This window comes from Hyperolius riggenbachi, chromosome 5, assembly GCF_040937935.1.
Source record: "Hyperolius riggenbachi isolate aHypRig1 chromosome 5, aHypRig1.pri, whole genome shotgun sequence".
Classification (NCBI taxonomy): Eukaryota; Metazoa; Chordata; class Amphibia; order Anura; family Hyperoliidae; genus Hyperolius; species Hyperolius riggenbachi.
Window position 1 is genome coordinate 28,462,361 of NC_090650.1, and position 22,898 is coordinate 28,485,258.

The 22,898-nt window shown below is 45.8% G+C and overlaps 1 protein-coding gene across 2 annotated transcripts in view; it reads left to right on the forward strand.

The window, feature by feature from the left end:
• Positions 1-3,392: 3,392 nt before the first annotated feature.
• Positions 3,393-22,898, forward strand: part of LOC137519580 (acid-sensing ion channel 1C-like) — a 93,390-nt gene continuing 73,884 nt past the window's right edge. For both annotated transcript variants that reach the window (XR_011021018.1, XM_068238557.1), the window contains exon 1: positions 3,393-3,923. Coding sequence is in view for 1 of the 2 variants with exons in the window: in XM_068238557.1 (XP_068094658.1) it covers positions 3,393-3,923 (531 nt within the window). In the remaining variant the exon portion in view is untranslated. The remainder of the gene's footprint in view (positions 3,924-22,898) is intronic.

Below are 22,898 nucleotides of genomic sequence, written 5' to 3' on the forward strand. Positions count from 1 at the left end.
TAAACTTCCTGCCGGGCAGGAAGAAGTGAAGCATGCCGGAGACCAGACCAGGGCGGAGAAGACAGCAGTGACAGCGGGGATTCGCACCGGCAGAGCAGGTAATGTATGCGGGGGGGGGGGGGGGGGGAGCGGCGGCAGCACCACCACCGCAGATTGTGAACGGTTTCAGGCTGAAATCGGTTCACAATCTGTTTGTAGTAAAGGTGGCCATACGATCCCTCTCTGATCAGATTCGATCAGAGAGGGATCTATCTGTTAGTCGAATCTGATGGCAAATCGACCAGTGTATGGCCACCTTTACCTATACTGGGGGCATATACCAATTTAATCTATCCTGGGGGCATATACCAATTTAATCTATACTGGGGGCATATACCAATCTAATCTATAATGGGGGCATATACCTATCTAACCTATCCTGGGGGCATATACCTATCTAATTTATCCTGGGGGCATATACCTATCTAACCTATACTGAGGGGTACCTACGTATCTATCCTATACTGAGGGGTACCTACCTATCTAACCTATAATGGGGGCATCTACCTGACTAATCTATACTGGGGGCATATACCTATCTAACCTATAATGAGGGGTGCCTACCTATCTAACCTATACTGGGGGATCTACCTATCTAACCTATACTGAGGGGTACCTACCTATCTGACCTATACTGCATGCACCTACCTATCTAATCTATACTGAGGGGTACCTACCTATTTAACCTATACTGCGTGCACCTACCTATCTAACCTATACTGAGGGCAACTATACTAGCTAACCTATACTGGTGGAACCTACCTATCTAACCTATACTGGGGGCAAATATATGGGCTACCTATACTGGGGGGGACCTATAGCTGGCTACCGATACTGCAGGCACCTATATCTGTCTCCACGTTGGGGCGCATTTTACGCCCTCGCCCTGGATGCAATTTAGCCTAGAAACTGCTAGTATTTGGTTCCACCCACATCATGTTTTGGTCACGCCTATTTTTGTTTTGAGGTGTGGCTATCGATTTTTCACCTTCTTTCATGGATGAGGGCCTCAAGTTATGGATTTCTGGGGCCACCAAAACCTTAGCTGCCTGCAGCCGGGGGGGCGGAGCTGTAAGGAGGCCCCAAATACTACTTCCCTCCCTCTGATACAGAAGGCCGTGCTTCAGATGAGGAGTTTTGTTGCCACACTTGTTATGAGTGTGAAGATCACAATGGCCACACTTGTCTTATGAGCCTTACAAGATGGGCCCCCAGGCTGTGTGGGTCACCAGGGGAGGCAAGGGAAAGGGTGTTATTATTGGGAGGCTCCATTAAAGTTTTTCTGAGGGGCCTGTGATTTCTAGTTACACCCCTGCTCCCTATGTAATGTAGCCACTATGCTCTCTATGGTCCCTGTGTAATATAGCCACTATGCTCTCTATGGTCCCTGTGTAATGTAGCCACTATGCTCTCTATGGTTCCTGTGTAATGTAGCCACTATGTTCTCTATGGTTCTTGTGTAATGCAGTCACTATGCTCTCTATGGTCCCTGTGTAATGTAGCCACTATGCTCTCTATGGTCCCTGTGTAATGTAGCCACTATGCTCTCTATGGTTCACGTGTAATGTAGCCACTATGTTCTCTATGGTTCTTGTGTAATGCAGTCACTATGCTCTCTATGGTCCCTGTGTAATGCAGTCACTATGCTCTCTATGATTCCTGTGTAATGCAGTCACTATGCTCTCTATGGTCCCTGTGTAATGTAGCCACAATGCTCTCTATGGTCCCTATGTAATGTAGCCACAATGCTCTCTATGGTCCCTATGTAATGTAGCCACTATGCTCTCTATGGTCCCTGTGCAATGTAGCCACTATGCTCTCTATGGTCTCTGTGTAATGCAGTCACTATGCTCTCTATGATTCCTGTGTAATGCAGTCACTATGCTCTCTATGGTTCCTGTGTAATGCAGGCACTATGCTCTCTATGGTCCCTGTGTAATGCAGTCACTATGCTCTCTATGATTCCTGTGTAATTCAGTCACTTCGCTCTATATGGTCCCTGTGTAATGCAGTCACTATGCTCTCTATGCTCTCTGTGTAATGTAGCCACTATGCTCTCTATGGTCCCTGTGTAATGCAGTCACTGTGCGCTCTATGGTCCCTGTGTAATGTAGTCACTATGCTCTCTATGGTCCCTGTGTAAATCAGTCACTTTGCTCTCTATGGTCCCTGTGTAATGCAGTCACTTTGCTCTCTAAGGTCCCTGTGTAATATAGCCATTATGCTCTCTATGGTCCCTGTGTAATATAGCCACTATGCTCCCTATGGTCTCTGTGTAATGTAGCCACTATGCTCTCTATGGTCCCTGTGTAATGTAACCACTATGCTCTCTATGGTTCTTTTGTAATGCAGTCACTATGGTCCTTGTGTAATGCAGTATCTATGGTCCCTGTGTAATGTAGCCACTATGCTCTCTATGGCCCCTGTGTAATGCAGTCACTATGCTCTATGTGGTCCCAGTGTAATGTAGCCACTATGCTCTCTATGCTCTCTATGGTCCCTGTGTAATTTAGCCACTATTGCTCTCTATGGTTCCTGCGTAATGCAGTCACTATGCTCTCTATGGTCCCCGTGTAATGCAGTCACTATGCTCTCTATGGTCCCTGTATAATGCAGTCACTATGCTCTCTATGGTCCCTGTGTAATGCAGTCACTATGCTCTCTATGGCCCCTGTGTAATACAGTCACTATGCTCTCTATGGTCCCCGTGTAATGCAGTCATTATGCTCTCTATAATCCGTTTATAATGCGGTCACTATGCTCTCTATGGTCCCTGTGTAATGCAGTCACTATGCTCTCTATGGCCCCTGTGTGATGCAGTCATTATGCTCTATGGCCCCTGTGTGATGCAGTCACTATGTTATGTATCAGCATATAGTGGTGATTCTGTGCTTATGTTCCTGTATTTGTACTGTTCTGGGTTGTCTCTCATTATCTCTTCCGGACGTCTCATGATGTCTCTTTAATCTCACAATCTGTCTCTCTAGTTCTGTAGCTCCCCCTTCCCCAGGCCACACGGGACATGAAATGCAAAGTGTTGGGTTTCTGGCTGATCCATTATTGGTGCCCTCTGCGCTCCACTGTCCTCTCCCTCTAATAGCTTCTTCCCCTCCTACTTGCTCAGAGACCGCAGAGCAACAGACACAAAACTTCTGCAGCATCCCATCAGACCACTTGGATGTCCAGTCCTTTCTCCTGCTGTCTTATTGGGTCACTCCTCATCCAGGATATTTATTAGTAGACCCTTCCTTCCCACCCCATCAAAGCTGGGTGGGCAAGTTGGAGGCACTTCCTGGGATCCACAGACCAGTTAGTGCCTCTGTGCCCGCAAAGATCAATCCCAAATTGTTCTGATGGATATCCTGAAACCACCACAGGGATCCGAGGAAGAGGAGGACAATGACAAGGCTTCTGACCTCACTGCCTTCGCGAGTAACTCCACTCTCCATGGAATCAGCCACGTCTTCCTGCCCGGAGGGGTGACCCCACGACGAGTGTTTTGGGCTTGTGCCTTCTTGGCATCCCTCAGCTGCTTTCTCTTCCAAGTGGCCGATCGGATCAACTACTATTCAGAATTTCACCATGTCACAACCCTGGATGAGCAGGAGAGCCAACTAATGACCTTCCCGGCTGTCACCATCTGTAACTACAACAGTTTCCGAGCATCCAAGATGAATGGGAATGATCTCTTCTGGATGAAGGAACTGCTGGGAATGGACAAAAATCTTGAAGAGGTGAAGATTGCTCTGGGAATCGATGACGACAAATCCTCAAATAAATTCGACATGCTTGAGTTCTTTGATCGAACTGGCCACTCTATGGAAGAGATGATCTTAGATTGTAGCTATCGGAACACGGAGTGTGATGCCAAAAACTTCTCTGTGGTGAGTATCTTGTAGTAGCTGCTTTTGATTCTTCTCTTTTGAGTTTTTTTTTTCCTTCTCGGTCTTGATTCTTTTGAGTTGTGTGGTGGTGTACCAGGCTAAGCCCTTGGTGCCTCTCCACCAGCCTCTCTATGTGTGATGTAATCTGCATTCCTGGAGTAGCACTATACCCTTGGAGTAGTACTATACCCTGGTCATGGCTCCAGGATCTTGGTGATGGTAGTTTTGGGCACAGAAGTAGTATTAGCACTGCTTATACCTAACACTCCCGTAATCGAAGCAGATTTCTGGACATTTAATAAAATTCACCTAAAGAGAGCAAATCAGATATTTCCCTCATCACCCTCACTCAGGAACATTTTAGTCCCTGGTGCTCCTTTACTTCATGGTCTGTAGGTCTTTCCTCACCTAGTCCAACTGTGAAGTGTTTGATCAGTGTGTCTGTTGGATCTTCATGATTGCTTACCCTGGTGCTTGACCTATGAGAAAGGTAAGTAGATGGGAGCCCTGCCAACCAAAGCTGCCTCCCTTACCATAGTACCTCTGGAAAATGTGGCAGCCATCTTGTGAGGTGCATCTGAATGGTCTACAACAGTACCTGACAAGGAAAACCTGAAAAGTAAGGAAAATGAACTAATACAAGCAGGAGCCTCTTTAGGGAGGCTACTTCTTCTGGGTTTTTGTCCAAAAAAGGACATTTTAACTTCATGCCCTGATGCCCAGAGTTGTACATAAACCTTTAAACTAACTTTAACCCTTACAATAACCTTAAAGAGACACTGAAGCAAGAAAATAAAATATGACATAATGAATTGGTTGTGTAGTATGGATAATTACTAGAAGATTAGTAGCAAAGAAAATATTCTCATATTTTTATTTTCATTTCTATAGTGTTTTTTTTATAACATTGCATCATTCTCTAATATTTGCAGTTTACACACTACTCAGCATTCTAAATGCTTTTTCAGAGCAGGCTAGTGAACTCTTGACCTGTCCTCTGGAGAGAAAAAGAAAATACAGTGAGATAACAAGCTTCAGAAGACAGAACTCTCTGCGACTTTGAAAGTCGTGGAGCTCAATGGCTTTTTTGCATAGATAACAACTGAAGCTTCTTAACTTTTCCTGTACTGGAAACAATATTAGACTTATGTCTCTGCTCCTAATGTTTTATCGAATCGTTTTATCAAATCGAATCAATGAATCGAACCGAATCGAATCGGACAAAAAATTGTATGGTGTAGATGGAGCTTAAAAGTCTTTGGAAAATGAAAGATCAAAGACCAGTTTGACCATCTCCATGTAGTATGAGAGGGCCAACAGATTTTGAATACTATAGCTGGGTACATAGAAGATAAATCTTTGAAAAGTGAAAGGTCAAAGATCAAATCTGCAGATAATCTTTGCAAAAGAAGTTCTCAAAAGACCTCAAAAGAGCCGGACGAAAGATATTTACCTCTCAGTCTTTCATATTCATCCTGGTGGATCTGATTTGCAGATGAATGTCCGTTAAACCAGGTGTGTATGAGATCTCCAGATATCATCAGACTATGAAAAGCATGTTGCAGGAACTGATCTTTTGCATGTGTGCACTGTGCAGCATCTTTAGAAAGATCAGTCTTTCAAACCTCCCTAACAAACCTATTGCGACAGATAAATTCCTCAGTTTGCAAAGATTTTTATCTGATGGGTGTACTTAGCTTAACCACTTCACCCCAAAGGCGTTTTTACCCTAATGGACAAGAGCGATTTTAACCTTTCAGTGCTCATCCCTTTCATTTGCCAATAGCTTAATCACTACTAATCACAATGAAATGATATATAACTTTTTTTTTCACCACCAATTGGGCTTTTGGGGGGTTGATATTTGTTTTTTAGTAATTGCTTTATTTTCTATGCATTTTAAAGGAAAAAAACAAGGAAAAAATGAAAAAATACACTATGGCTATCATTCATAAACCTGTTGTCAGTAAAGAGAATCTGTGCGGGAAAACACTGCTGTCGGTGTTTTAGACTTCTGGCTGCGCATTCATAAAAATGTATCCAGTTGCTGTAGCAGTGCGGAGATTCCCCGAATTAGGCTGGCGGTAGGCTTGCGGAAGCACAGGAAGCTGCGGAGTTGATACATTTCTCCGTGTTCCGCTCTACTGCAGCTGCCTAGGAGGTCTGTGTCTCCATACACTTAACATTGTTATCGCCACATCAGAGGGAGCGGTACTTCCCGACCTCACACCGCTTGCAGTGATCTTTATGAATTAACATTTTGCTACATTTCACCGCACAAGGCAGTGATTTATCGCTGTGCTCGGTAATGTCAGTTTTTCATGCGGAAGGAGCCTTTATGAATGCAGATTTTGCTACGTGTGCAGTAAAGTCGGCTGTTTTAAGCACTTCCGCATGCGGAAATGCTTTATGAATGATAGCCTATTTCTCCAATTTCATCCCCTATAGTTTTAATATAAAGACTGCTACTGTACATAAAACCCACACATTTTATCTGCCTATTTGTTCTGGTTATCACAAGTTTTTAATTATGTCCCTAGTATAAAGTATGGTGAAAATAAAGATGTATTTTTTCTTTGGTGAGTTTTTTCACTATTTTCACATGCATGTGCACTTGCTGGAGAGCGAACATACACGCATGCACACAGCGGCAGCAGCAATGTGACTTATAAAAACGTCCTGGAGCCATTAAGAGGCTCTAGCAGGATGTTCTTATAAGTCATCTTGTCATTAAGTGGTTAATAGAACAGACTGTGTAGGTATGGCTCTCATACTACATGAAAGTGGTAAAATTGGCCTCAATTCACTAAGATCATGCTGGAGATAATAAGGCAAGAGAAAACTTACCTCCACACAGTGAGAGAGTTATCTTATCTCTTAGTTAAGTTACCTCCTTTGTAGTTATTTTAACACGCAGTTAATTAACAGCCTGTCTTTAAAGGGAACCAGAGAGGATGACACATACATACCTGGGGCTTCCTCCAGCCCCATACGCACGGATCGCTCCCACGCCGCCGTCCTCCGCTGCCTGGATCCGCCGCCACCGGGTCCCGTCATTGCCGCGAGTCGGCAAGTCGGCAGGCGGACGCGGCCAATTCTCCGCATCACAGGGTGCTCTCCCCATACAGATACGCATGTGGCTGCTTACTGCGCAGCCGCATGCGTACGTGTATGGAGGGAGCCCCTGTGATGCGGACAATTGGCCGCGTCCGCCGGAAGTGACGGGCCCGGTACCGGCGGATCCAGGAAGCTGAGGACGGCGGCGTGGGAGCGATTCAGGCTTATGGGGCTGGAAGAAGCCCCAGGTATGTATGAAATCCTTTTCCTTTTTTCACCCCCCGTTCCTCTCTGGTTCCCTTTAACTTTAGAATTCTGGAGTTATTTTAAGGATTAAAGAGTTAACTTAAAGCGGAATATAACCCTGCATTTCAACTTTGCTCTAAAACATTATTTACAGCATATTATATGCAAAAAGCATTTTTTTAACTAGACCAGCATTGGAAGGGTTAAACACAGAGGTTTAAAGTTCCGTGGAGAGATATGCAGAAGTTCAGATTGTTACATTCTATTTAGTTGAATGTATCTATTGATAAATGTTACACACTCTTTGGCTGTCCTCCAAGCTCCTTCTCAGTCAGAGAGATGAGTCACATTCAACACTTAGATACATTTATGTAAACAAAATGTATCTATGTCAGCTTCGGATGCGTCTGCAGAAATCTCCAGGAACTTTAAAGCCCTGTGTAACCCTTCCAATGCTGGTCTAGTAAAAAAAAAAAAATGCTGGTTGCATATAATATACTGTAAATAATGTTTTAGAGCAAAGTTGAAATGCAGGGTTATATTCCGCTTTAAAGACAGAAGAGTTAACTTTAGGTTTGCCTGAGGTAAAAATGTTTCCTGAATACTACATGCCTTATTACCATGGTGATAACTATAGAAACGCTATTAAAGACAGGAGATAATCTTAGTGAATTGAGGCCATTGTTTAAGGACTCACAAACTTTAAAGCACCACGGTACCTTTAGCTTATTTGAAAAAAGAATACCTATCCAGTTTTGTGGGCAGTGGTGTAGCCAAGGAGCTGTGGGCCTCAGTGCGAGTTTTACATTGGGCCCCTCAAACACTCTATACATAACAGTTGATACGGTGCACCAAAACCTGCTAAGGACAACCACAGTGTCAGAGGTGCAACAAGGGGATGGGGAAGAGTTTGTTAATGATTACTACTGTCCAAAGCATCTCAGTGTTCTCCTCAGAAATTTTTTCCAGCCGGGTGACGTGAAAAAGTAGCCGGGAGGGGCGCGATGGCCAATACTGAGGTTGAGGGAGGGCTATATGGGCCCCTCTGGCCCCAGGGGCCTGGTGTGGTCGAGACCTCTGCAATCTCTATTGCTACGCCACTGTTTTGTGGGCATCTCCTTGACCCGATAGCCTATTAGTTTCAGTTTTCATTTTGGCTTGTGGCAGTGGTGTAGCAATAGGGGTTGCAGAGGTCTCGACCGCACTGGGGCCCTTAGGCCAGAGGGGCCCCATAGGGCCCTCCCTCAACCACAGTATTAGCTTTTAATTGCTCCTTCTGCACTTTTCATACTGTGGTTATATTTGGCAGGTTTTGGTGCGCCGTATCACTTGCACCAGGGCCCATAGTTCCTTAGCTACGCCACTGGCCACCACTGTATAGTATTTCAAGATGGGCGCTACTGATGAAAAGAACTGGTTAGCCGAGTAAAGTCTAGTTAAAACATTCTCTGCTTGCCCACATAGTGGTTGCTTGACTGGTGACCCGAATCCTGTGAGTATAATCTCCAATTGTTCTTACACTATTCCTGATGTGTTGTCTTTGTCTTCTGTATCTGGGTCCATGGAGACTGAAGAACATCTATATTAGTTCATAAGGGATTCTCAGCAAGGCTTTTATTCTTTATAAAGATATTCCCTAAAAAGGATTTAAATAATAATGCTGACCAGCCTCCCTGCTCGCTACACAGTTTTTTTGGCAGTTGGACAGAGTAACTGCCATTCACTAAGTGCTTTTGAAAATAAATAAATCCCTGGGAATCCCCTATGAAGAGATGGGTTAGTCCAAAACCTGTCACTCCTGTCAGATTTCTACTACCTACTGTTAGTGACAGCAACATAGGAGAAAAGTAATTTATGGCTCATTTTACTCTGAAAAAAAACGTACTTCTTATTTGTCTATGTTTGCACATATTTAAATTTTAAAATTTTTCACAATAGTGCCCCTTTAATTGTGAATACATACAAGTACCAGCTGGGCCCCCTTTTCTCCAGGTCGCCATAGCTGCTATGGCTATTGCTACACCCTTTCTCATGTCACTGACTGTCCTCAGAGGAGGTTGCAAGACAAGAAACTACACTGTGTCCAGGGGCGTAACTAGAAATCTGGGCCCCCCTGCGAAACTTTGGATGGGGCCCCCTTCTGCCAACCCACCCCCTGCTTTCTGCACAAGTAGACTGAGAACCAATGTTATTCAATTGGCTAGAGCATGTTTTGCCCATGCAGATAAAAACTGACAGCAGTAAAGCATTGCAGGCATTTTCTTTATCAATTACATTAGTTGTGACAAAAAGGTGCATGTTTTCACTCATACAGACACACATGGTGTACAGAAAACGCATACGGAAAACTGACAGACGATTGTGCTCCCAGCCGCAGCTTATTACACTCACTCTGTCCATCTCTGATGGAACAGAACTGGCTCTGCAGACTTTTCCAGCATCACTACAGAACACAGCACTTGGGGAGGGGTGGAGAGGTTTTGGGCTGGGCGCTGTACAGAGGAGCCTGCTGCACACTGAATAGGGACTATCTACAAATCTCTGTCTACAACACTTTATATGATTTGTTATCAGTAGCTGAGCAGATGCAGTCATCAGAACAGTAGTGCAGACAATAGAAATTTTTTATTTTTTTTTTTGTTTCAAAGTTTTTATTGAAATTTTACATTTTAACAAGGGGAAGAAAAGACAATGGTACATCACATAAACTGTAATAAACAGAACATGGTGACATTGTGTAATGGCAAACGATAGCACAATGGAAACCGATAAAACAGGAAATGCTTAAGGTGGCGTGGTGTGTACCCCAGAGGGCAATGCCCAGCTATCTGGGGTATGTCATACATTGCAAAAATAGGGAGACCCGGTGTAAGACCGGGACACATTGAGACCTCTTGGGGCTACAATAGAAAAGTTTTACTCTCTGTACCCATAGTTATCAGTCTCTCAGGATGTGGCCCCCTGTGGCTTCTGGGCCCCCCTGCGGCTGTATCCCTTGCAGGGTCTATTGTTACGCCCCTGACTGTGTCTGCTAAGGGATCCGCAGCAGTGAGAGTTAACTTACCAGAACTTCCGCTGTTATACAAGTCACAGCGCCCTTATCAGACACAAGTACAGTCTAGCTCACTCATCCTTAGTCGCTGTAGACTAGTTTTAGGTGTGGGAGGAAACCAGAGTATAAATAATAGCTATATTAGTTTAAAGGCTGCAAAATTGTCTAAACCTGTTTGAACTGTAAATATTAGTAGTACCTGAGTTTAGGAAACACTAGTCTAGGATTTGAAACTCCCAAGCAAACTTCCCATAAAACTATTACTTAGCCCTACACTTCACTAATAAGTGTACCCAACTTTGTCCTGACTTTACACTAGCTCTGATTAATCCAAAACAAGCAATGCTGCATTGTTTATGCTGGTAATAAGAGTATCGTGAAATCTAGGGGCGTGGCTGCAGGTGTGGTAGGGGTGTGTCTTAAAGTGTAAAATGGCCATACTTCTCTCAACTTGGCGGCCAATTATTTATCTAATTATTATCGAATCGGATGAAAATCGGTGCCGCCAAGAGCATGCCCGATCGACGATAAAACCAATTTTGAACCGAAACTGGTCGCATGTATCAATTGAACATGCTGCAAAATGTCAGGCCGTTGTGGTCAAACGGCAGTAATGGCAAGCGTTATTGAGATGAGGGACGAGCCCCCCTGCACTGCTCCTCTAATGTAAAAAATGTGCCCCCCCCCCATGTGTGCATTTATACATTCCCTGTCCTATGTCCTCCGCACGGTGCACATCTGTCTTCGGAATACCACTGCTCTATTAGCGCTATGCACGCCCCCAGCATATAGCATACAGACTAGGCTGATTCCTGAGAGATTTCATGCTGAAATCAATCAGGAATCAGCCTGCAGTGTATGGGCAGCTTACAGGTCTCTCTCTAATCAGATTCAATCAGAGAGAGATTTGAGTTTTGGTTTAATCTACCCATCATCGCTACATGTGTGGGCACCAAAAGGATACCTTAGTCCTTAAAGAGAACCCGAGGTGGGTTTGAAGAATATTATCTGCATACAGAGGCTGGATCTCCCTATACAGCCAAGCCTCTGTTGCTATCCCAAACCCCCCTAAAGTCCCCCTGCACTCTGCAATCCCTCATAAATCACAGTCACGCTGCTAACAAACAGCTTGTCAGAGCTGGCTGTGTTTATCTCTATAGTGTCAGTCTGCTGCTCTCCCCGCCTCCTGCAGAACTCCAGTCCCCGCCTGCATCCCTTCCCTCCCTGCTGATTGGAGGGAAGGAACAGGGGCAGGGACCGGAGCTATGCAGGAGGCGGGGGAGCAGCTGAGACTGACACTACAGATGTAAACACAGCCTCACAGCATGGCTGTGATTTATGAGGGATTGCAGAGTGCAGGGGGACCTTAGTGGGGTTTGGGATAGCAACAGAGGCTGGGCTGTATAGGCAGATCCAGCCTCTGTATGCAGATAACATTCTTTAAACACACCTCGGGTTCTCTTTAACTAATTTGGTAATTGATGCCCTGTGTGTGTGTGTGTGTGTGTGTGGGAGGGGGGGGGTGCGCATAGGCTTACCGCATCTCCCGTGGCCCAGCGTCTGCCTCTATTCATCTGTAACCAGTCCTGTGCCAAAGCCCTGGTTGGTGGGGTTGGCACAGACGCAGTATGTCCGTGTATCCGGCGGTCAGTGAAGTCCCGACAAATCTGGACCATCCGTTCTGTTTTTCAAAGCGGATCCCACGGATCGCCAGCAGATCCGTTTTTGAAGAGGGTGAAGACGACTGCTATTTTTAACATTGGTATCTGTGGCTCCGGTTTTGGTCCAGGCCCCAAAACGGAGCCACGGATGCGTTTTTCAAACAAGTGTGAACCAACCTTTATAGGTAGCTAAAGGTGTCCTTTAGCATTAGGTAGCCACAGGTACCCTCAGTATTTATAAGCTAGAGGTGCCCCCAAGTATTAGGTAGCTAGAGGAACTTCAGTATTAAGTAGAGAGAGGTGCCCCTGACTGAAGGGAGATCTCGTCAGTGGCACAGCGGGAGCTGGTTAAGTAACCTCTCATTTACACACCCATCAGGACTCTGCATAGGGAAGGAGGGAGGTGCTTGGGGCAGGGAGTGAGCCACCTTTCCATCATCAGGCGCCTGTAGGCACAAGCCTACAGTGCCTTATGGTAAATCTGGCCCCCGCCGGGCCATGGGAGACACAGTAAGCCTATGTGCACCTCCCCACACACACTCAGGGCATCAATCACAGAATCAAGTAAGGACTAAGGTATCCTTTAAGAGTAACTGTATAAGGTCACTACTAACACAAACATAAGGGCCACCAGGAAGAGCAGTGCAAGGTCAGATGTGATGGTCTGTACAGAGAGTCATCATACAAGGTCTGTACATGGTCAGGCACTGAGGGTCACTCAGAGGTGAGAAGGTCTGTACAAGGTCACTTCTGAGTCAAACCTAATGTTTTCAATATGAAAGGATATGATCAAGTCATTTTGGATTTGCTGTGTATAATTCATGTGCTGACTTATGCTGGGAATACACGGTTCGTTTTTGCCTTCGTTTAAACCTTCGATTCGTTCGGTAAACGAATCGAGTGTTGAAAACGTATGTGAAAATAGTCATAATCTCATTATAGTTTCGATTAATAGACCCCAAAAACGAACGACTAGTGATCGAACATGTTTGATATTATCTCTCTTTATCCATCTAATCGAGCCATTGGTAGGCTTGATGGCTGTTCAGATCGATTATATATTCGTTTATGTTAGTCCGTCCCTGTAAAAAGGGATTTTTGTTTCGTTTCTTTGCAGCCTTCGATCATTGGAATAACGAAACCATCAGAATCGAAAAAAAAAAGAAACCGTGGGTGGTGATATTAACCGTATGACCGATTATTTCGGGATCGAAAAGGACAAAAGGCACAATCGAAACGAAGGTTTAAACGAAGGCAAAAACGAACCGTGTATTCCCAGCATAAGGTGCTCATAGAACTCTCACATGAGAACCTGCAGCCTCTGCGGCTGAAACTCTGCCCTTCCCCAGATAAAAGGACAATGCTATAGCAGACGATACAGAGGAGACTGCGGGTACTGGGCTCACACTGCTTCCTACTGTTCCATTTACCAAGGGATTGTCTGTCTTAGCAAACCAACCAACCCCCTCCCCCCACCACCACCACCACCACCCCCATTCCTTTTTGGTCTTCATTTGTCCCTTTTTTAGGGCAGGTGTACAGATGTATGTTAATATATGTATTTTTCTACAGAAAAAAAAAATCTAAAAATTATTTTGTTTATACTTGAGTGTAAACTGATCCGAATATAAGTCGCGGTACCTAGTTATACCTATGAAAACAAGACTAACTCATTGACTACTTTAAAATATATGCGCCCATACATACTAGGTAGCCACCTCCCCGGTATAAATAGCCAGATGGGCCCCCGGTATTAGGTAGCCCCCCAACCTAGTATAGCTAGCCAGATGTGCCCCCAGTATTAGGCAGCCCTCTTCCCCAGCCCTCCCCTCCCAGTATAGCTAGCCAGTTGTTTCCCCCAGTATTTAGTAGCCCCTCCCCAATATAATTACTCCACTTCTGCAGTATTAGGAAGCCCCTAAATCTAGCCAGATGTGCCCCAGTATAACCAGCCCCCCAAACCCAGTATAGCTAGCCATATTATGTTCCCCTAGTATTAGGTTGCGCCCTCACGAGTACAGCTAGCCAGATGTTGCCACCCAGTATTAAATAATCAGATGTACCAAGGGACGGATCTAGGGGTGGGCAAGCGGGTATCTTGTCCCAGGCGCAGTCTTAAAAAGGCGGCAAAATTTGGATGGGGAATGGCAGTTTAGGCGCCAAAACCTGACCTTGCCCCAGGCGTAACTTGGTCTACATCCGTTCCTGGATGTATCCCCAGTATTAGGTACCCCCTAACCCTGCATAGATAGCCAGAGGTGCCCCAGTATTAGGTAGACCCCTTAGAACCCAGCATAGAGAGCCATATATGCCCCAGTATTAGGTAGCCCCTTCCCTAGTATAGCTAGCCAAATGTCCCACCCAGTATTAAGTATCCTCCCCGCGGTATTAATAGCCAGATATACCCACAGTATTAGGTACCTCCCAACCCAGCATTGATATCCAGATGTGCCTCCAGTATGAGGTAGGCCCACTCCCCAGAATAGATAACCAATGTCCCCCCCCCCCCCCCCCCCAGTGATCATGATTAGAGAAGAGGCGTGTCTTAAAGGTCTCGCCACTTCTTATCTCAAGTTTGGGAGGTATGGGCTCATATCTGAGGGGAGGGTGTCGAGGAAAGAGGCTATATAGGGGGTGTCTGTCAGGAGGAAGCATAATCTCTGTGGGAAATGTGACTTGAATTGTTCACTCTATTCTCCACTGCAGAAGATTTGTCAGCACGATGCAAATGCATAATAATAACACTTTTATAGAAGGTTGTCTGAGAGAAAAGTTTGAGACAAAAGTTTAACCTCTCTAAAAGTATGTCAAGGAAGGGGGTTCATCTCTGAGGGGGATGGGTAGCTGGGGATCAGTAGATGTAGGATATCAGTAAAGGGGATAATATCTGTAAAGAGCACCTGTTGCGGAGTTTACCCCTGGGAAGAGAGTGGAGGAATTACTGCTCCTGATTGTGATACCCTTGTTGGCATATTGTCACACTGTCACAGTGCTGTACCCTCGTTATCACGCTCCTGTGACACGCCAGGTGTGAGGGTCTCATATGACACGTCCAGCACTCATGAAAATGATTTATACAAATGACGTCTGGCATGCAAATAACTGCTGTATTAAAGTTATAACAAGGTGTGATTAGTTGGGCAACAGAATGGTGTTGGGGGGGGGGGGATGTTATAGAGTGATGCGCATAATGCAAAGCACTGAAATACAGCATGACTTCCACCAATAACCAGCTGGCAGTGCCGGGGCGTAGCAATAGCCATAGCAGCCATAGCAACAGCTATGGGGCCCTGGATAAGAGGGGGCCCAGATGGTATGTGATGTGTTCTCTATTAACTTTGCTGTGTTGCTCCGCCCTCTGATTTTGTCTCAGTGCTCATAGACTGTACACAGTGTACATTGCATGGAAATGTAAATTGAACAGCCAACTCATATCCATAGAGTAGGCGCAGGTAGCATTGCTCAAGAGTGCCTAGATATGATGGCCCCACGAAAATGTTGCTATGGGCCCCCATAATGTTTAGTTACACCACTGCCGGTCATTTCTCTTGCTGTCCTTTCCAAGACTTACCTGGCCTTTCTGGTCACTCCCCCCACCCATACCAGTGGCGTAACTAGAGGGGAGCAGCCACTGCAATCACGGGAAAGGAAGGGGTGTGACCATTGGGGGAGGGGGCATGAATTGTAGTTGCGCCACTAGCACTGTAGTAGTCTCCGCCCCCAAAGTGTCATGCAGGTGCTGTACTTTCTATGGTTCCTGTAAAATGCAGTCAAGGTGATCTCTATGGTCCTGTCCATATCTAGTGCAGTGATTGTGATCTCTATGGTCCCTCTATACCAGGGGTCTCAAACTCAATTTACCTGGGAGCCGCAGGAGGCAAAGTCAGGATGAGGCTGGGCCGCATAAGGGATTTCACAAAAAAAAGTCAATCACACTGAAGTGAACTATTTTGCCTATTTTACCTTATAGTTTGCTTCAGTGCTCCCATTACAAGTAATCCGCCGTGTCCCCGCCGCAAAACGAGGGCTGCAGAGCCCCCAAATCGCCCGGGGGGCAATCCTCCGGCATTTCCTGGAAGGGGCAGAGCTTTCAGCTTCAGCTCTGCCCCTCCTGACGTCAATCGCGGCGCATCGCCGCCTCTCCCCGCCCCTCTTTGTGAAGGAAGAGTGAGAGGGGCGGGCAGAGGCGGCGATGCGCCGCGATTGACGTCAGGAGGGGCAGAGCTTAAGCTGAAAGCTCTGCCCCTTCCAGGAAATGTCGGTGGATTGCCCCCCGGGCGATTTGGGGGCTCTGCAGCGGATTACTTGGGAGCACTGAAGCGAACTATAAGGAAGCTTTTGCCGGCGCGGGCCACAAAATATTGTATCGAGGGCCGCAAATGGCCCGCTGGCCGCGAGTTTGAGACCTGCTCTATACTGTAGTCACTGTGCTCTCTATGATCCCTGCGTAATTCACTCACTCTGCTTTATATGTTCTCTATGTAATGTAGCAACTATGCTCTCTATGGCCCCTGTGTAATGCAGTCACTATGTTCTCTATGATTCCTATGTATGGCAGGCACTATACTCTCTATAAAGATGATCAAAGACATGCAAATTGTTCCGAGTCGATGCAAATTTGTATGCAAATATATGCAGCTTGAAAATGGACTGATCAATTTAAACCTGGGTAATGTAGCCACTATGATCTCTATGGTCCCTGTGTAATGCAGTCACTATGCTCTCTATGGTCTCTATTGTGTAATGAAATCACTATGCTCTCTATGGTCCCTGTGTAATGAATGCAGTCACTATGCTCTCTATGGTCCCTGTGTAATGTAGTCACTATGCTCTCTATGATCCCTGTGTAATGTAGCCACTATGATCTCTATGGTCCCTGTGTAATGCAGTCACTATGCTCTCTATGGTCTCTATTGTGTAATGCAGTCACTATGCTCTCTATGGTCCCTGTGTAATGCAGTCACTATGCTCTCTATGGCCCCTGTGTAATGTAGCCACTATGCTCTCTATGGTCCCTGTGTAATGTAGCCACTATGCTCTCTATGGTCCCTGTGTAATGTAGCCACTATGCTCTCTATGGTCCCTGTGTAATGTAGCCACTATGCTCTCTATGGTCCCTGTGTAATGTAGCCACTATGCTCTCTATGGTTCCTGTGTAATGCAGTCACTATGCTCTCTATGGTCCCTGTGTAATGTAGCCACTATGCTCTCTATGGTTCCTGTGTAATGCAGTCACTATGCTCTCTATGGTCCCTGTGTAATGCAGCCACTATGCTCTCTATGGTCCCTGTGTAATGCAGCCACAATGCTCTCTATGGTTCCTGTGTAATGTAGCCACTATGCTCTCTATGGTCCCTGTGTAATGTAGCCACTATGCTCTCTATGGTTCCTGTGTAATGCAGTCACTATGCTCTCTGTGTAATGCAGTCACTATGCTCTCTATGATCCCTGTGTACTGCAGTCACTATGCTCTCTATGGTCCCTGTGTAATGCAGTCACTATGCTCTCTATGGTCCCTGTGTACTGCAGTCACTATGCTCTCTATGGTCCCTGTGTACTGCAGTCACTATGCTCTCTATGGTCCCTGTGTAATGCAGTCACTATGCTCTCTATGGTCCCTATGTAATGTAGCCACTATGCTCTCTATGGTCCCTGTGCAATGTAGCCACTATGCTCTCTATGGTCTCTGTGTAATGTAGTCACTATGCTCTCTGTGGTCCCTGTGTAATGTAACCCCTATGCTCTCGATGGTCTCTCTGTAATGCGGTCACTATGATCTCTATGGTCCCCGTGTAATGCAGTCACTATTCTCTCTATGGTCCCTGTGTAATGCAGCCACTATGCTCTCTATGATTCCTGTGTAATGCAGTCACTATGCTCTCTATGGCCACTGTGTAAGGCAGACACTATGCTCTCTATGGCCCCTGTGTAAGGCAGACACTATGCTCTCTATGGTCCCCGTGTAATGCAGTCACTATGCTCTCTATGGCCCATGTGTAATGTAGTCACTATGCTCTCTATGGCCCCTGTGTAATGCAGTCACTATGCTTTCTATGGCCCCTGTGTAAGGCAGTCACTATGCTCTCTATGGTCCCTGTGTAATGCAGTTACTATGCTCTCTATTCTCCCCGTGTAATGCAGTCACTCTATGCTCTCTATGGTCCCTGTGTATGGCAGACACTATGCTCTCTATGGTCCCTGTGTATGCAGTCACTATGCTCTCTATGGTTCCTGTGTATGGCAGACACTATGCTCTCTGTGGTCCCTGTGTACTGTAGTCACTATGCTCTCTATGGTCCCTGTGTATGGCAGACACTATGCTCTCTGTGGTCCCTGTGTAAGCAGTCACTATGCTCTCTACGGTCAGTATAGCGCTCCTCAGTTTATTGAGCAGATTTCAGTTCTGCAGCCACAGCACAGACTCTATTGATTTTACTTCTTAAATTTCCCCTAATGTCCTGGTGATAATGTGACACCTCCGGTCCCCTTCAACCGATCCACCCTGGGGACCTGGATCGATGTCGGGGGATGGGAGCTCTGCCATTAATAGCAGCCACACATTTACCATCATCACAGAGACCAGGACTTGGGGTTCCTGTGACAGGAGAAGACTCCAATATTGGGGACTCCACCCTGCAGGATACTAACCATTTATATGCTAGATACACATTAATAGTAATGCACTTCTTACCAGTGAGTGCAAATGTGAATTCCAGCCATATAGATATATATACTGTATGTAGAACTCCATAGGAATCCTGTAATTAGTGTCACCTGAAAGTCAAACCTGAAGAGAAAATAAACTTATGAGAAAATGAGTAGTGTGTGTAGTACAGCTAAAAAATGTAACATTAGTAGCAAAGAGAAGAGTCTTATATTGTTTTTGAGTACAGGATGTTAATAAAAAAAAACAAAAAAAAAACTTCAGTTGTTATCTATGCAAAAGAGCTTCTCTGAGCTATTCCACACAATGAGTCAAATACAGTCCTGTTTTCTGAAGAACTTAAACAGCCAGGAAACAGTGGGGAACATTTATCAAGAGTGTCTGAGACAAAATATTAGTAGGTTTTTAGAAACTGTCTAAAAATCATTAAATAGTGCAGATTCCTTCTCAAACTGTTAGGAATAGCGAAGGAAGACTGAGAGGGGCGGGCAGAGGCGGAGATCCGCCGCTGATAGACGCATGTGAGGCGGGGCTGCTGCTCATAGCCCCGCCTCACTGAGAAACGAAGCCCGGATTGCCCCCCGGGGAGTTTGGGGGCAATTAGTTAGATTAGAGCGTCGGGAATGCAGCGGCTTAGTTAGGGCTATTAGGTATAACACTATTATTAAATAAAAAAACACTTTTACAATGGCAACTGACGATGACAATTGAAACTATAAATAATGTTTTATAAACAAGAAGAAGAGGCTTAAAACGAAAAACGATAAATATTGTTTTTAAACAAAATATCGTTCATAAAATGGTGCCGTTATTCAGCCGGCGCCATTTTTAACTGTACCCCATCACAAAGCATATCTCAAAGAACAACAAGGTAAAGGATGGGCTTCAGCAGCAGGAGACCATCAAGAGTGCCTTTGGTACCACAGAAAAATAGGAAAAGACGCCTGTTGTTGGCCCTTTCCACCATGCTTGATTGGTCTCAAATTGGTTTGAGGAATATCAATCAGAGTTTAACCTGCTTTTATGGCCAGCTCAGTTCCCTGACCCCAATCCTATTGAGCATTTGTGGGACGAAGTCAAAAGATCACTTTAAAGGGATACTGTAGGGGGGTCGGGGGAAAATGAGTTGAACTTACCCGTGGCTTCTAATGGTCCCCCGCAGACATCCTGTGCCCGCGCAGCCACTCACCGATGCTCCGGCCCCGCCTCCGGTTCACTTCTGGAATTTCAGACTTTAAAGTCTGAAAACCACTGTGCCTGCGTTGCCGTGTCCTCACTACCGCTGACATCATCAGGAGCGTACTACGCAGGCGCAGACCGTACTGGGAATGCACAGTACGCTCCTGGTGACATCAGCAGGAGCGAGGACACGGCAATGCAGGCGCAGTGGTTTTTAGACTTTAAAGTCTGAAATTCCAGAAGTGAAACGGAGGCGGGGCCAGAGCATCGGTGAGTGGCTGCGCGGGCACAGGATGTCTGCGGGGGACCATTAGAAGCCCCTGGTAAGTTCAACTCATTTTCCCCCCGACCCCCCTACAGTATCTCTTTAAAGCTTGGAGACGCCACCATCCAATCTGACTCAACTTAGAGCTGCCATTATGTCAGCATGGACTCATGCGTTGGTCCGTTGGGCCAACTGTCATTTAAACAACATTCCTCAGCAACGGTATCAGCATCTTGTTGAGTTCATGCCAAGAAGAATATCGGCTGTGATCAGAGCTAAAGGTGGACCAACTACTTATTAGAGGGTGTCTCTCATTTTTTGGGCCACTCGGGTCCATATGCAATTAACGGGATCTTCTAGGAGATAAGTTTTCATCTTCTGTTTAAAATAACTTTTCAGTACTGTCTGCAACTGAAAAAGTTCCAAAGAGTAGGAGAAAATTACTGTCAAAATTATTTTGAGTATTTTCTTCCTTGCTGGTGGCTTAAAAGGCATTTTATTGACATTTATGAAATAGCACCTTGGAGAAAACTGAGGAGAAAAAGTAATTTGCATATGGGCCTATGTGTACAAACAGAAGAAACCCAGACAAACACCAGAACAAAGAAATAGAAGAACATACAAATAGTAACATCCCATACACAGTTTCCCTTTACCTAATTTTCTATACCTTAAAGCCAATGGGTACCGCTATAAAAATAAAAAAGTCAGATACTCACCTAAGGAGAGTAAAGGCTCGGTTCTAATGAGTCTTCCCTCTCCTCTTCCGGTGCCCTCGGTGCTGCGCTGGCTCCCCCGTTCGCGTCCGCCGCCGCAGGGACTTCGGAGGTCTTCGGGAGCACTCGGGCTTCCGAAGACGGGCCGCTCCATACTACGCACGCGCGATTGCGTCATAGAGGGCGCTCGCGCATGCGTAGTATGGAGCGGCCCCATCCTCGGGAGCCCGAGTGCTCCCGAAGGCTTCAGAAACCTCCCTTCAGCAGCGGAAGTGACAGTATTTGACCGAACTGGTCGAATACTGCTACGGGAGAGCCAGCGCAGCACCGAGGGCACCGGGAGAGGAGAGGGAAGGCTCATTAGGACCGAGCCTTCCATCTCCTTAGGTGAGTATCTGACTTTTTTATTTTTATAGCGGTACACATTCACTTTAAACCTTTAGACTGTAAGGCCTTTTGGCCGGGCCTTTCGTCCCCTTTTGTCTCACAATGCTGTGTAATGGGTGCATGGCTGGATTTACCATAAGGCACTGTAGGCACGTGCCTACAGGCGCCTGATGATGGAAAGGCGGCTCACTCCCTTCCCAAAGTTCCACCCTTCCCTATGCAGAGTACTGATGAGAGTGCAAATGAGGGGTTACTCACCCTCCTCTCGGAATTCCACTGACAAGATCTCCCTTCGGTCAGGGGAACCACTAGCACGTACAAAAGAAATCGCCACCGGGAGACTTGGGCGCAGGATACAGCCGATATACGGCTTACCCTGCTTCTGCACAAGTCCCAACGGCATTAATTATTATTCCCCCTCCAGGTCGATGTGGATGGTGGGGAATTATGTTATTCGGCTACCAGCTATTGATGGCTCTGAAGTTACTCACTGTGCCGTAATTCCTATTACGGTCTCTGGTGGTGCCGGCTGGCCCAAAATCTCCTGTGCTGGATTCCTTGTGTTCGCCTCTAGCTACTTAAAACTGAGGTTCCTCTAGTTACCTTATGGAGGCACCTCTAGCTACTTAATATTGAGGGTATTTCAGGCTACATAATACTGAGGGGCACCTATGATGGGCAAGGGAAGCAAGGGAAGTAAGAGAAAAGTGACAGCTGGGACAGCCACCACACTTGCGATTCAGTTTTGTGGATAGGTTCATGTAGTGCGAAGTGTAAGGTGCCAGGACATCTGTGCCTATAGGCTCCTGTGATGTAAATCCGGGCCTGAATGGGTGTACATACCTCCCACCCCTGTGTAAAAATAAGTCATTAATTTATTCACTGCACTAGCGGTTATCCGCTCTTGTCTTGTATTAAATGGTGTATTGTTTATTTTGTATTGTTTTACCCTGTATGCTGTTGTACAGCCCCACAGACAGGGCCGGATTTATGCCAAGGCCACGTAGGCCATGGCCTAGGGCACCACAGTAGCAAGGGCACCAAAGCAGCAGGCTAAACTGGTGCAGCATATATAAAATATATCAAAGCGCTATAGCTAAAGAAATAAAATAGAGTATCCAAACGGAGTGCGCTACCACAAGGTCAGGCAGGACCTAAAAGCTTATACACAATCGTTTAAAGAGGAACTCCAGTGAACATTTTACTGTTGGCAGGTGATGTAGCTGCTGCATGGTTTTTGGCAGTTGGAAACAGCTGTAAACAGCTATTTTCTACAATGCAACAAGGTTCACAGACAGGAAACAGCCAAAAGTTCGAACTTTTCTTGTGGGAGGGGTTTCTTGTGGGAGGGATTTCACCACAATATCAGTCATACAGCGGCCCCTGATGGTCTGTTTGTGAAAAGGAATAGATTTCTCATTTGAAAGGGTGTATCAGCTACTGATTGGGATAAAGTTAAATGTTTGGTCGGAGTTTCTCTTTAAGCGCACATCCTATTCATGCACAAGTCCACATAGGAGTCATATAAAAAGTCCATATATGCTTGGTTTCTTGGTTTCTTGTGCCACCATCACCATGGACACCCAACAGTAAACAGACTCACCAGATGTATTGGCCACTGCTAGACTGGCCAACCATGCACACATCCAAGAGCCTCAGTACTTCAGGATCCTGGTGCCTCCCTAGTGTTAACTCAGTGGCCAATACATCTGGTGAGTCTGTTTACTGTTGGGTGTCCATGGTGATGG